This window comes from Anthonomus grandis, chromosome 3 (assembly GCF_022605725.1).
Source record: "Anthonomus grandis grandis chromosome 3, icAntGran1.3, whole genome shotgun sequence".
Classification (NCBI taxonomy): Eukaryota; Metazoa; Arthropoda; class Insecta; order Coleoptera; family Curculionidae; genus Anthonomus; species Anthonomus grandis.
Genome location: NC_065548.1, coordinates 41044635 through 41061275, shown reverse-complemented (window position 1 = coordinate 41061275; position 16641 = coordinate 41044635). Strand labels below are relative to the sequence as shown.

General features: G+C 29.9%; 1 protein-coding gene across 1 annotated transcript in view; it reads right to left on the bottom strand.

Annotated features, from left to right (window-relative positions):
- Positions 1 to 16641, bottom strand: part of LOC126733985 (cell adhesion molecule 1-like) — a 71875-nt gene that overhangs the window by 11133 nt on the left and 44101 nt on the right. The window contains exon 5 of the mRNA XM_050437487.1: positions 13569 to 13702. Within this exon, the coding sequence (XP_050293444.1) occupies positions 13569 to 13702 (134 nt within the window). The remainder of the gene's footprint in view (positions 1 to 13568; positions 13703 to 16641) is intronic.

The following is a 16641-nucleotide window of genomic DNA, read 5'->3' as shown; positions in this document are numbered from 1 at the left end:
AAAGTAAATATTATTTACTTTGGTTATGAGATATATAAGAATTAACAAAATAGTCGTAATATTTTTTTTTAGTTAGTAACTATTCTAATTTTACATAGATATCAATATTTTCAGATATTAATTTTATTTTATTTAAGATTGCATTACTAAAAATCTAGTAAATTTAAGTCATTTACAAATTTAAAACCTAAAAGTACGATTATTTTAAAAATTATTGTTCCTAGCGACTTTAATAAAACATACATTTTTATGTAATGTTAAAAAAGGAAATTATTTTGTTACTTTTCAAACTAATATACGAAGCTGCAAACACGTTAGGGGATTTAAAAAAGTAAAAACTAACGCAACAAGCGCCCTCTACCGAAAACACGAAAACTGTATACGAAACTTTATTTTTCTTTTTAAAATACTCGTATCTTCTAAATTTCATGTCAATATGTCATTTGGTTCAGAACCTATGAGAAAAAAATGATAAATCAAATAATACTCTACTGTTGTTCTATGTCCTATTACTTTCGGGACACCCTATATATATCGTTTATTTAGTCAAAAACTAATACAACTTATACAATGAGGTTATTTAATAATTACCAGATTACATTTAAAAAAAAATTAATTACTAATAAACACTTACAATTATCTCAAACATACATATATTTATATTATACAAACAAAAACGAGACAAACCAGACCAACCAATATGAAATTTTTTTCGAAATAAGTGGTTTATTATACTAAATTTCCGATTAAATTATTTTAACAAGTCCTTTTTAACAAACTGTATACTCTATATTTTCGATTGTTTTGATTTCTATTGGCAACATATTGTATTTGCTAAGACCATTAAAAAATAATGATAAGAGGGTAAAAGCTTTACAACCAGCAACAAAGTTAAATTGTGATTATAGTGAAAGCCTTAATTCTTATAAGAAATTAATATCAAAAATCTTTGTTTTCACATCATTTTCAAATTTTATAGAAGGATTTTCTTCTCTTCCAAATGCCAAAAACCATAGTGTTTAAAAATATTATATTTTTGGGGTATACAACGTATAAGAAGTATGGGGTATACAAGTAAGAGCCTAGAAAAGAAACTCTCTTCATAGAAAAATTATAAATATTAACCACTTAAAGATCCCTGTGTAAAGAAAAAAATCCAACGTGAGGTTATAATAATTTCCGCTAAATTGTTTTAAAGCTAAAAATGTTTCTCTCTTTAGTACATAAGTACATACCGAAACAGGAGGGTAAAGTAAATAATATATAAGGGAATAAACAGTACCTAAAATATATCATAATAACATAAACAATTTCAATATACCATTTCCAATGTTCTCATGTAAAATATGTCATATTATTTGACCAAAATTATGAATAACTTGAATAAGAATAATCACAAGAAATCAATTTCAATAGAAAGACAAAATAAAACTAAACTTACTCGTAATAATGCTCGGCATGTACGGCACGAAAACAGAGTGAGTTGGATATGTATCCAGGGCGCAAAGATTGTTTTCTTTAAAATTCGTCATACGCGTGGTAAATAGAAAATGCCTGATCTTATTTACGAAACGAGGAGGAAATATAATTAGCCTTTGAATATGTTAAGTATCTAGCAGAGTATAACAAAGATATGTCAAACAACTTAATGACTAATATTAAACGTTAGGATTTTTTTTTGTATTTCTTTGAATGTTCGAATAATATGTGGCCTACCTCCCTTATTGCTGGTTTTGTTAAAAGTTTCAATTTTGCGCCTATGAAGATTCAAAAATTTTTGGTTATTGGTTACCATTCTATTATATGTGCTGCTCTATATACAGACGACTAGCTACTCTTGCATTTGCAAAGCCATAGATAAAATGCATTTCCGTGATTTTAAAATTCACATAAATTACCATTTCATAAGAATATTGACAATGCTTAAAAAAAACATTTAAAATGTATAATTTCTATTTTAACATAAGTTGTTATTTAAAACTTAATATCAGAATTGATAAAAACTACAGATTATCCAAACACTAGTATAAGATACTTTTATGTATCGACAATAACGAAGACATTGTTAAAAATAACGTTAAAATTATATTGGATAGCTATGCTAATTCAGCTAAAAATCTTAGATTAATTTTGGATGAAAATCTTCGTTTCAGCGATCATGTTAAACACCTAAATAAAAAATCTTTTCTTAAATTATTATACATTTAATAACAGTCACTTAATTTCAGATTAAAAATATTACTGTGTTAGCTTCGTCCTAAATCATTATTTCTACATTGATATTATATATGGCTTGTCTTTGATTAGTAGAAAAAAAAAAGATTCCTGTTGCAGATTACTATATGGTATTAAGAATAAGAGACACCAGTTGTCTTATTTAAAAGATCTCTCCTGTAAAATGCTATCGAATTAAATGTATAACCATATACCTATTGACTTTATACTTTTAAATGTATAAAGTGTGATGTAGTAAATGTATATATGTTGCTGTATGGTTCTTTAACTTTAAATTTTAATTTTATTTCGACGAACTAATTTGGCTTAAATTATATAATTTACATATAATTTTTTTAAATAAGCTGCTACAAGTGCAACATGTACCTTTAACATTAAATTACATATTAATCATCTGTCCCGGCAAGATCTTATATATATTTTTTTATTATAATTTTAACTATGTATTATATTACAGCTCTATAAAATAGAATTTCAATCTTATTATTGTTGGTTTAGCATTACAAATATTCAAAAATTTAGCTCTTCATAGCAGCTTTACGAATTTTTCTTTTGAACAGGTAGTGCAGTAGGTAAAAATATTTACCTTTCTAATCACAAAATAAAGATTTGTTATCGTTTTTCTATTGTAATATTGCTATTTAAAGAAATTCTATAAATTCATTTTCTACTTAGACTTTTACGAAATTGATATTGCTAATAATTATTACTGGTTTTAATTTCGGAAATATGTCGTTGACTCTTCTGTTTTTTATAAGATATTTGCATATATAGATATTTATTATCATTATTTATTGAAAATTACGATAGTAAAAAAAATATTGTTAATCTATATAAGTATAGAGAGTATATTTTAACAAGTGTCGTGACGCCATTTTTTTCTCCACAATAGACCCAGAACGGAACACATCTGCAAAAAAAGAAAAAGATGATTATAAACGTCCACGAAAAAAAACCCAGATAGAGAGAGCTTAGCAGCTTTCTGGCAACGTCTGATAAGTACTACAAAAATGTCGCTAATAGCTAGCCACCTTAGATTAGCGCTGGTAACACCGCTTTTGCATTAATCTGCCAAGCACTCGAGTGCCATGGCTCAGTACCATGTTGGTGGTAAGCCATGCTCTCGCAGCGTTACGTATCTGCCCGGTTCAACAGCGATGTTATTAGAAAATTGGCGGCTAGGGCTGCTGGCAGGAATAGGTATTCTTCTTAACCTTGCGGGTCCTAGTGGTCGGCAGTTTGATCGACTATTTAAATAGAACTGGCTTATACACACAGGCTTATGCTGACAACCTAATAATCAGGGCTCTGCGTATATTGGGTGGATATATAACCACAGTCAACTCTTACTATTCACAAGGAGACGCAAGTTTGGCTTACCACCTGTTGTGTTTTTAGGTCAAGTGCAGTTGCAATCCTCCAGGACAGTGTAATTTCTGAGAATAAAACTAGATTTTAAACTTTTCTGGTACAATTACGCAGACACCAGAATTAAGAAGGTCTGCAAAAGAGATTTTGGCAGCACCTGGGGTGTTTCCCTAAGATTCTTCACTAGATCTGTTCATCTATTGTCAAGTCTTTTCTCACATACACATCATTTGATGGCCATGTGTAGAGAAAGTAAAAATCCGGGCCCAACTGAATAGAGTCTAGTGCCTTGCATGTCTCACGTTAACAGGTTCTATGCGAACGGCGCCAACTAGAGCGCTAGAGTCTCTATTGAGCCTTCCGCCATTGGACATGTGAACTAAGAGCTGAGAGACTAGTTATGTAAAAATCTGGTCACAGGCCGTACAGGAGTGCCTTCTGCTTCTAGTAGGCAGTGACTGTATGGCACCTGACTAGATGCTATTGTCTTCGAAGTTAAAGTTTTTGCTGTGTTAAAATGAGGACAGGAAATTTTAAACTGCGAACACCGCAACACAATCGCATCAACCTGGTCGGACAGCAGGGCCACTATTAAGGCTATTACGACCAAAAAGTTGAGCTCCAAGCTCGTACTGGAGTGCATAAAGGTCCTAGAGGAACTGGTAAAGGTGAGATGCAGGGTTCAGTTTGTTAGGATGCCTTAGCACCTGGTATGGAACAGTCTAGGATACATAATATAGACGGGCCTCTCTGCGTGCGTCATCACAAATCTACTGCGCTTAAAAAGACGTGAAATTCAGTCATTTAAGGTGTCATCTCCATATTATCTGTATTACATACAACCAGAAGACTACGTTATCGGGGAATGCTTATCACTCACCTGCGCTAGGTTCAAATTCTTGAGTAATACTTTTACGCGCGACTTTAAGTCCCTTAAACCAGGGAGCCTTATTGGTTTTTCCAAGGCTGTTGGTCTAGGTCCATTAGGAGACCTATATGCATAACAGCCTTCGGCTGCTCACTGCACTATAAATCTAATCTAATCTAGATCGTTAATAGCGATCATTAACAAGGAGAATCCCTACGGCAAATTTACATTTTATAGAATCGAACTTATTAAAACAGCGCGATTGGAGGAGATATATAAATTTATTTAATTTACACCAACGGACATTGGGACCAAATCGCAAAAAGCTGGCCATAATTGAGGCATACCATGTCAATCTTTAAACAATGCTGCCAATTGTAATCGGTCGGGAAAACAGTCGCCCATCTTTTTCTTCAATATCAGTACTTTGGTATAAAGACCGAAGTGGTGCTAAGACACTGTACCACCTCAGGGCAGGGCCAGAAAAGGATCTACTAAAGCAAAAAACAGAATACTAGAGTGCACTTTTATGGGTATAATATAGAAAAGGTGTAAGACAAACACAAATAGAAGCATAAATGACGTACTACAGTAAAATAATATTATAATGATATGTTTTATTACCAAATTACATAGTCATTATAAAAAAAAAAACGAAAATGCAATGGTTATAAATATTTTAGTACAGAAGCAAAGCAATCTTTTTTTGTACGGAATTAGAGTTTTGTAATAAGAAAAGAAAATAGCATTAATATAATAAATAAGAAATATGTACCCAATCAAAGTTTATAATTTTAAAATAGTATTTATTCAAAAAACCATTTAAACTTTATAAAAGCTGTCTTCATGGTAGTACGCAACCAGTACGCAAATGTTATTTAGGAGTTGTCAAAAATCGATTTTAATAATTTTATAGATATAATTTTATTTACATATTATTAATGTCGCGAAATATTTGACGGTCTACCTGCTGAATAGATTTTTTTGTTTTTTTTTAAACGGTGTCATTTTCAATTTTTTTTAAGTAACTAGTTCTAATAGTGTAATAGAGTATTTGGGAATTTGTGTTTCACTTAAAAGAAAATCCGTAGAATTAGTATAAAGATATTTTTATAATAATTATTTTTTGAAAGATATTTTTGTATATTATTTCCGAATTACTCCCCAAGCAATAAGTCCATATACCCGCGACTGTAATAATGAGTAATGAATTTATATATTAAAGGTTTTTTGTAAAGAAATTCCTCGAAGTCTTTTAAATTTTGATATTAAACCTTAAAGCTCTTAAGTTATTTCTTTTATGTGAACATCTAATTGTAACTGCCTATCTAATGTAAATTCTGAATATTTTATAGAGTAAGCCTAAGCACTTGTTAATTGTTATTTATTTCAAATGCGGGCCCAAATTAAACATCCAGAAGCATAAGTTAATTTAACCTATGCTGCGTCGTAATATAATAGGCTTTATCATCGGCATAACTAATAGTATTCACATTTTGTTTAACTTTAGTAATAGTTTACTATATATATATACAGGACGACAACTTAAAAATTTGAATTGGCCATATAATAGGAACAAAAAACTAAATAAAAAAATGGTGAAAATAGTTTCTATAAAACGAAGGGAGAACAGAACAAGCATATTATTTCACCTCTATTTGCAGCCCCTTGTACAGGCGCAGATATAATAGCCCTCTAAGATTTCTTAAATAGAAAGGAGGGTTAAGTAATACATCATCTTGAAGCACTTGAAAATGCTTTTCAATGATATCATAGAAATCAACATTTAGGAAAATTCTTCTATGTTTATGAAGAAATACAATTAATTTTTGACAAATTTTTGAAATGTTTTATTATTTTGGGAAATTCCTTATGTTATTCTTACATGAGAGTTTTTGGTCTTGTTATTAGGGACCAACTGTGTTCTGTTACTTACTTCACATAGCTATTAACTATTTATTAAATTGTGTGGAATTTCGAATGTTATTATTTCTGAACCTATTTAAAAAGCACTGTGATCAACTGTCTCAAGAGCTTTTGAAGGATCAACAAAAATACAAAGAAATGTTTTTGACTTATCAATTGGTGCATACAAATAAAAGATTATCTTTTCAATTGCATTGCGTGTCAATCTTATTTCTCCAAAATCAATTTGGTTATTTGAGAGAGCTTAAAATTTGTTTAGTTAAGTTGTTTAATAGGCTTAGAAATTTATGCTTAATTATCTTTTTTACTTTATTTTTTTTTAATTTTTAAATTTTGCCACATTTCAAATAACTGATATAGGCCCGGAATTAATAATATTTTCCATTGAACCACATCTAAATCGATGTGTCACCATCTGAATTGATACCTTTTTTAAAAAATCATCTTTAAAAATTCTTATTTGGAAAAAGATAATAATGATTTAAGAGTTTAGATATATCCGTTGATGAAATTGGCAAGGTTTTAAATCAGATTTTATCTATTTTACGATATTATTATACCGGGGGATACAGAAAAGAGGAAACACTTAATAACTTTTTAACTTTTCAAGATAAACAAATGAAATTTGGATATAATGAGTATAGAAATTTGGAATAAAATGAATATTGATAGAATAGTTATGTTTGACATATTCTATTGTTTTCCATCACTTTCTGTTTAACAAGAAGTAACACTAACTTTCTTATTTTAAATGGGACACGGTATATTATTACGTATTTCGATAAAAAATAATATTATGAAAACAATGATACTGTATTTTCCACTTTTTGTCTTATACTCATAGAAATTTTTTTTTAAATTTTAAAATAGGGTATCATGAACACGTTCAAAGTTTTAATTTTTAATCAAGTAATCACGGAAAAATAGTTTTCATTGCATTTTATGACTCAAATCTTTTACACGCCTTTTCAAACCATTAATTTTGGCATTTACTTTTTTTTTTTAATAGCACATTATTAGAAGCAACCACTTTTGAAATGCAGTTTCTTTTTGCTAATAATTTGATCTTTATAATTACTTTCGTGCTTTAAAATTTCTTTCTTATTTTTTTATTATTGCTAATTTAATTATTAACAGCAAGTATACGGCTTAGACGATTTTATCTCTCAACATACTTAATAGTACATTACTAGTACATACAACAACTTAATATACTTAATAGTATCTTGTAGCTGAGATATCGCGAGATCCTGTGGAAATTTTTCTATTAAGTCCTTATGTAAATAAACTCCTAATAAATTATTAGAAACATTAAAACTACAAGCCATTTTAAATGGAGTACGGCAATAAATGTGTTCTTTGAAACCCTAAGTATAACTATTTTTATTGTAGGTAAACATGGAATATCAAGGATCTTCAAATTATAACTTTTTTTAATTCTCTATTCAACTCTGAGTGTTTCTGCAATATAGTGCTCTTTACCAATCCGCATTCATTTTCAAAAAATTAATGATAATTTTAAGGAATGGACGCTAAAAGTATTTTAGATTACCTTAGTAAACACATTTTTAGAAAAAAACTGTCTCATTTTCCATATACGTGTAACATGTCATTGGTCATTAATTAAATAACTTACTCGGTATAAACAATATCGATACAAGCTGCATATATATTTTTTGTTTATTTATAAGGAACAAATAATTTCTAAATAACATGATTTTGGAAAATTCTCTTATAATTAAAAAATAAATATATAAATTAGAATAAATCTAATAAAATAGATTGTCACAAAATATACTGTAAATGGTGTTTAAATTTTCATCAATTTTAGAGTTGAACAAATTTATTTGTTTGACTAAGGTATAAGTCTAATAAACTTATAGAGAAATAGGCCATAATTAGTCGTATAAAATGAAACAAAGAAACTGTCGCTCTATCTATTTCCAAAAGGGCCTCTAATTAAGGCCAATAGCTCGGAACAATCAATGATAGAATTGATAATCCGATGCGGAGGGTACATATCAGTTAAAACTGTCTTTGCTTCCAAATAGCGTAAATTAATTGCTTCAATTCCACTTAATTTAAATTCTTTTCTATGATAACCAGCCTTAAAAATGTATTCTGCACTTTTTCAATCCGATGGGCAAAACAGCCCTATGAAGGAGACTAAACAACAGAACAGTATTTAAAAATTATTTTAACCTGAAAACATTTTTAATTACTGTTCAGAATAAACTTGATATAAAGTTAAATCTGAGTCAGTAAACTACCCTTACTGAAGCCAAAGTGTTGATTAACTTTTTTAGAGTGCATGAATGTTTTTTTGTTATAGGGTAATCAAGCAGCTTGGGAATTTCTGATTGGTTACGAACTTCACCGTATTTAGCAGCCTGATCTCTAGATCCAGACTAGACATTAAAAAAAGCTTTTTTTCTGCTATTTAAAAAAATATCCAGTATCTAGATCCTGAACTTAGAAAATTCGAGTATAGCAACTTACAAAAGAGGAGGTATAAACATCGACATGAAATTAAAAAAAAATATGTTTTTGATTACCTGAACATAACGGTTAAGTATGGGTATACTTTATTAATAAACGAGTTTACCAGAATAAAAAATAGATCAAATTTTTGTATAGATCATATATTTTTTAAGGAGTAAGAAGATCAGCAAAAGATTTCATTTGAAGTAAAAATTGATAAAACCATGGCTTAATGAAATAAGTTAACATGAAGCAGAAGTTATATCGTGATTTTATGATTTTTTCTGGCAATAATGAAAAAAAACTATAAACACAACACACCAAACTATAAATGCAACACCTGTCACGTTTTTTCCTTTTTATATTTATTATATTTTTTGTTGAATTTTTGTGACGTGTTATTGTTTTTATTATAAAATATGTGGGTATTCTCAGATTTAAATTTTATTTGTCAGTACTTAGCAGGTCATCTAACTATAAGGTAATTTTAACTAATTTTTAATATTTGATTTTGTTTTAGTGTAAGGTTTTATTGTAGTTACGTGTGTTTTTCTGTTTATTGTAGGTCTAATAATGCTTTATTAGCGAAACATGTTACCTGATTAATACATAAAAAGATATTTTGAGACTGAGACTTAGTTTTAATTTTTTCTCTAGTTACGTAGGTCTCTTTGAGATAATGGACGAGTTCTTTCAGAACCGATAAGGTAAATGAATTTAATAAATATTCTTGTAACTTAGGTAGAGACTAAGCTCCTCTTTTGAAATAAACAATTTTAACAGGTATTTAAAACAGGTAATTAATTGGCTTTTGAAACAGGCTTAGTTAGGGCTTTATATAAAAAAAGTAATACAAAATTAATCTCTAACTATCGCCGAATTATCTTAATCCAATATCTTATCAAAAATAATGGAAAAATGTTTGAAAAAACAAATACATTTTTAAAGAAATTTAATATCTTATCTAAAAATCAATTTGGTTTTAAATCAAAGATTTTGATCAAATTTAATCGTTTACTTAGATAATAATAAAAAGGGATTATGTGTATTCTTAGACAAAACAGTGTTGAATATATTTGAAAATATTGGCTTTTGAGGTAAGGTTTTAACTATATTTAGGTCTAATCTCTCAAATAGGACACAACAGGTTCAAATAGTAGACTACAAAACAAAAATCTTCAATCTGATTTACCGCAACTTTAACGTTTTAGCCTCTTACAAGGAAATTATGATGGGCACATCTAATTCTTCGTCGATGACAATGTTATACCGGGTGACAATTTAAAAATGAACAGCATTTAATATTGCCTTTACCATTATAATATGAAAATTAGGTGAAACACGTTAATTTACATATCAAGGGAAACAATTTTTGAGGCATTTGTTGTCATGTTACTTTTAACCGCCTGAACCCCAGAGCACCTACTCTTAAAATTTTAAATGGCAACCCCTATTCCTTTTACCGTTTTTGTATTCCTTATAAAATTCTACATAATCTGCATATTTTTTTATTATATCATACATTTTTTCTTAAATCCTGACTTAACCTTACAAATAAAATATATTTTATGAACATACATTTAAATATGGCAACCCCTTAAAAAATTATGATATTGATAATAAAATACTGGGAACCTTACCTTTATGAAATGTTCAAAATGGATTCCATTTTTTCTCCAAGTACAAGTACAGCCGGTATTCAAACTGTTTTCGGGCGTTTCAGGTGAAAAACTTCTTGATGTATAATTATTTTTTATTGTAATTGTTGAATTGAATCTGGTTAAGTTTTAAATACAACGGATTTTAAGTGACCCTATAAGGAAAAATCCAGTGGCCATTCTATTGGTCCCCTCCTGCCAATCCACTGCTCTGGGTAATGATTATCCAACCATTCTCTTACTGGGCGTACATAATGCGGAGGTATTCTGACCTGTTGTACGTGCAGCAAATGTTCATCTAGAACAAGATTTTCATTGGCGTCCCTTTGATTTTTCACCTCATAAACTATAAGAGGCTCTATAGTTGTGTTTTAACATTTTTGCATAAGTTTCACCATTAAGAGTTCCATCATTGATGAAGAGGGAATCGATGATGCTACTGCCTAATATACTCGCCCAAACATTTATTTTTTGAGTATTGCGTATGTTCCTCTCTAATAATGTAAGAATTGAAGTCGCTTCAATCACGACAGGTTTGTTTGTTGACTTTGTTATTTAAATAAAAAGTGCATTCGTCACTGAAACATATATTTTTTATTAATGTGGGTTAAGCAATAAACTGGTCAGTCATAATTTCGCAAACATCAATACGTCGGTTTGGGTCATAATCCCCTAATTCTTAAGTAATTAGGAGTTTGTATGGATGAAATTGGCAGCTTGAATACTATTATGACTGACTCACGTGAAAGCCCAGTTTGACTGCAACTTTACGAAGGGACGTACGGGGAGTCATAGCAAATTCACGAAGAACCTCAATCGAGCGGCCTTATTGAGCATTCTTGGCTCATTCCTTTTTTTGTTATCAACAGATATTGTTTCTTTAAATTTAGGTACTAATAAGCTCTATAAATAAATATCATTTCTAGGCGTTCAGCAATATTGTAAACCATTTTAAGACACAGCACTAATAATTGGTAACTATTGAAATTACTTATGAAACTAACTTTCACAGATATTTTTACTGATTCTAGAAAAACATAAAATAAATAATGAACACTAGGAGTCGGAAAATTAAGAACAAGTACCTACTTATCATTTGATAGCAGGCATAAGCAAAACGAGAATCTTGTCTTGTTGAAAAGGGCAAAAAAATTAAATTGCTTTATGTTTTATAATGCCGATATCAAAGATAAAATTTAAATAAATTAAAGAATTTGGAATGTATAGTATTGGTAGGTACAAACATGTTTAATCGTGCTATGTTTGAAGTGCTATGAGGCGATGAATGCAATCCATTTTAAAATTACATACATTTCACTCATTTGTGAGGTTAAGTCACGATTTTGACAAAAAAATGTAGTTTATGTGATATTTTATAAAAAAACACAAAAATGGTAAGAGAAATAGGGGTTGCCATTTAAAATTTAAAATTTAAGGTGTAGATGCACTGAGGGTCAGGGAGTTAAAAGTAACACAACAACAATACTCTCAAAAATTGTCCTCCTTGATATGTAAATTGACATGTTTCGCCTAATTTTCATACTATCATTGGTAGAGGTAATATTAAATGCTGTTCGTCTTGAAATTGTCACCAATATATAGTATTATGAAAGTAACAGAAGAAAAAATAACAGCAGAAAATGTATTAAGTAAAATAAAGTTATAATTTAACAACATGTCAAGAACCACAAAAAGTGAGGGTGAGGGACTCCGCCCTTCCCCCCCCCAAGAATTTTCACACCCTCACACAACATACAATAATCCATATTTTATTATTTGAAATATATTTTTTAAATACGTCTACCGAAATATTTCTATGCCTATTAACTTGATGGTTCAAAACAAAACTATTTCGAGGCAACTATAACCAATATTTCTTCGATGGATGGACACAGAACGGCAACGTCCATATCGCAAGGCAAATAACGTGTATGTGTTTTATAAAAACTTAAAAAAAAAAGAACTAGGTGAGCAGTAGTAGCAGTAGTACGTAAAAATGTACATTATTAAAATTTGTGCTACGTAAAATTATATTAAAATTGACTTAATTCTTATCCTTAAATTGTTAAAAATAAAATAGAAAAAACCTGGGTATTATAGGTAAATTTTAAATTTTAACATTTATGTTGTATATCCAAATATTATTCTTGCGCCCTTCCTAAAATCAAACTCACGAGCCGCCACTGATACATATACAGATAATTTATTGACGTGAGATATCAAAAAAAAAACAAGCAAATGCAAATAATATATTTTATTTTCTGACATATTATCATATTCAATACGGTTGGGGGTGCGTATGAACTGCATATGAAAAATGTTATTTAATACAAAAGTTGTATTTTAAAATAATGTTTAACAAAACCTAGTCATTTATTAGATACAGAAAATAATTTATTTGACATTTACAAAATATTTTGTTTTAAAGTGCTTACAATGCAGCATAAAAAAAGAATGAACTAGAAAACATCGCACATGACCATAACACAAGATACAAGCAAAATATAATATATTACGATTACTGCTAGAACAATTAAAAAAATTGAGCATCAAGTGAATTTTAAGCTAGAAGGCTTTTAAAGGAAAAGCACGAAAATGCATACCATTAATGATTAACCAAACTTGTTTCAATTATATCAATTTGAATGATTGTGTGTATATTTTTGGAAAGAAAAATTATTCTTCTATAATATATATGTGTTTAATTATAGTTTGTTGGGAAAAGCAAACATATTAATTTCTTATTATTATTTTGTGTTATTTTTAATTTAATAAAAAAATATTTTATTAGAAATTAATATTGTCTTCCACGCATAAATCCTTAACGATTTCAGTATTTCTTTCTTATTTATTTCTATGTACAGTTGAACTGTAGCAAAAGGAATCTTGAATATGTATTCGAATAATTAAATTTTGAATTTGAATTTCAATAAGAATAAACACAGGAAAAATACTTGACAAATAGATTAGTAATACACTCCGAAATCTCAGCAGTTATTTTATACTAGTCTGACTTATTTTATACTACTCACCTGCTGTTCATTAATATACCAGTGCAGAATCGAGGCAGGTCTACTTCTTCCGGAAGTACAGTTAAGGACTATTTCATCTCCTATGCTATATTGATCTTTTACTCCTTTTATGACGGGATCCTCATGCGGGAGAGCTGAAATAAAACACAAATGGATTTTAACAAAATTGCGGATTTTTATAAAAATTTAAAAAACGATAAATAGAAAGGCATAGAGCTGACATTTTTAATTAGATTTATACTTGCCCAGCAGGAGGGTTTTAGGGAAGTAGATTCTGAACGCCTTTTGTATAAACTCGCCAATGTGGCTTACGTTTATAAAATTATTTTACTTTTAGGCTTCTTGTAAGGGATACCTTACACATTGTCGAAAATAATGGAAACACCGCTGTCTCTCGTCGATATGTGGCCGGTCGTCTGATAGATATTTGCTGTTTTTATTTTTTACAAATATTTATAATATTATCGACAAAGTTCCATTTACTGTATGAAGTCCTATATGAATGCACATTGCACTATTGAATTTAAAAGCTCTATAATTTTTTTATGTAAATTTCGCTTCTTTTTTTCCGTTGCATGAGAAACACAACTTTTTCGTTATTCGATATTGTCAAAATATTCTTTACTATAATACTCTATTTCAGAAGTGTGTAGAGCAATAAAACCTCATTAGGTATGCAAAAGTGGTACCTGGTGATCCACCAATATTTTATGCCACTACCTTAGTTGGGTATTAGTTTCAATGTAAAATTCTTTCTTTTCGTTGATTGCAGGTAGTGCCACCCGGTTTTGGGTCAATTTATGAGTTTTGTCCATTGTTACCCACTGATAAACATTGAAAACGGTTCGCCAAAGGCGTGCAACTGGGACTTGTTTTTTACCTTATAATTAATGTACTTAAATGCTATTTTATTTTAGAAAGTTACTTTTGTTTAAATGGAATAATATATTTTTTTCACAAATTTATTGAACATAATATGTAGAGTAAAACAGTTGAAAATGTCACTTTTGGATCTGGCACTTTTTGAACAGTGTATAACAATTTTAAATTATAATAGATTGTAGTCTTTTTCGTCATCTGACGAACTGTCATCACCTCTTGACATTATAATTAAAGGATCGACTGTCTGATCGATGAGGTTGTCAAGATCCCACATTTTGTCCTCTTGCTTAATTACATGCTGGACTGCTTTTCGCCAATTCTCTGGTGTCGCTTCCGTAATGGCTTGATCAAACAGTAGCTTAACATCTTTCATTTTAAAAGTCGTGTTTTGTCTTGCTACAAATCCTTTTACCTGCGCCCATATCAGTTCTATAGGATTTAGTTCGCAATGATATGGCGGTAAGCGCAGTACAGTTATATTATATTTTTCGGCTATATCTTCCACGGCGTATTTCATGAAACGAGTTTTGTGTAAGTTTGCTATTGCCAGCAGTTCTTTTTTTATCAAATTTGCTTCAAACGCAATACCTTTTGCAGTCAGCCAATCGATAATTTCTTGCTTTCTCCAACTTGAAGTTGGCATCTTCTCTATTCGCCGTGAATGATAGCTTGCGTTATCCATAACCACCACCGAATTAGCCGGAAGAAATTTTATCATTTCACCAAAATAGTCCTCGAAAACGTCTGAGTTCATGTCTTCATGGTAATCTCCTGTGCAAGTCGACTCAAAGGTTAGCAGACCTTCTTTTAAAAATCCCTCTTCGCTTCCAATATGTGTGATTATAAGTCTTTTTCCTTTTCCCGAAGGTACTTTAATACCCGTAGACAGGCCTTCTATGAAAGCTTGGCGAGCACTGGTTATATTTTTGTCTTGCCACATTTTTTGGACTATATAACCTTCGTTAATCCACGTCTCATCAAGATAAAAAACTTTCTTTTGCTCCCTGCGGTACTGCTTGATACTTCTCAAGTATTGTCGTCTCCAACAAACAATTTCGTCGCTCTCCAGTAAAAGTGCTCTGCGGTTATGCTTTTCCCAGGCAAAATCCATATTTTTTAAAGTTTTCTACTTATCAACGGAATACTGTCATCTCGGCCAAGCTCCATTAAAATTTTGTCTAGGGTGGGTATTTCCTTTTTAAAATAAAAAGAGTGAACTTTTCTTCGAATTATACATTTAGCATTTTCATCAAGGACTTTTGTAGGTCGTCCTGGCTTTTGCTTGGGAGATTCCACTTGACCAGCTACTTTTCTTTCCCGCAAAAATTTGAAAATGGTGGACTTTCCAATTCCACTCATTCGAAAACATTTTTCAACAATTTCTTGCACAGTAAAACTAGGGTAATCGTGTTTTATGCAATCATGTACATTTAAAATAATAACTTTTTCACTCAGCGATAGTGGAGAATTTTTAGTACATCTTTTCGTTGGACTGAATACCTCCATTTTTTAAATATTGGGATAATAATATTGTGATTACACTACAGCGTAGCAGTGACTACTAACGTTTAAAATATGATTTAAAAGTATTTATAGTCTGTATATATTACCTGACCCCATTTTTGCATGTTACAAAGCGTTAAAAGATACGTACCTATACAAAAGGATTAAAAGTATTTATTTAGTATTTCATCTCTTTCAAAATAAAGGCATTTAATCCGTGAAAATTAAATTCATAAATATTATAAGTACCTGCGCCTATGAACTACCACGAAATGTAGCCAAACAGAACGGAATTCCCCAGTTTATTGCTCTATACACTTCTGAAATAGAGTATAGTTATAGTTAGGATAAAATTGTTGTTATCATAGCTGGGAAAAAAGGTATATAATATACAATTTAAATGGAGCAATATGTTAAATATAGTATAAAATAAATTTTAATATTTTACAATTTATAGTTAGAATATAGATAAAAAAACATGCACATACAACATGATATTTACCGTTATAAAATAAAAATTTGCTACAAAAACAAAGTTTTACTTCAAAACAGAAGACAAAACTACTAAAATAGATTAGAATAAAATTCTACAAGGGAGTAGTGTGCCTTTTCCACCTGAAATATTTCTATATTTTTATATGTTCTATATATAAAAATATTTCTGGTGGAAAAGGCATTTCTATATTGT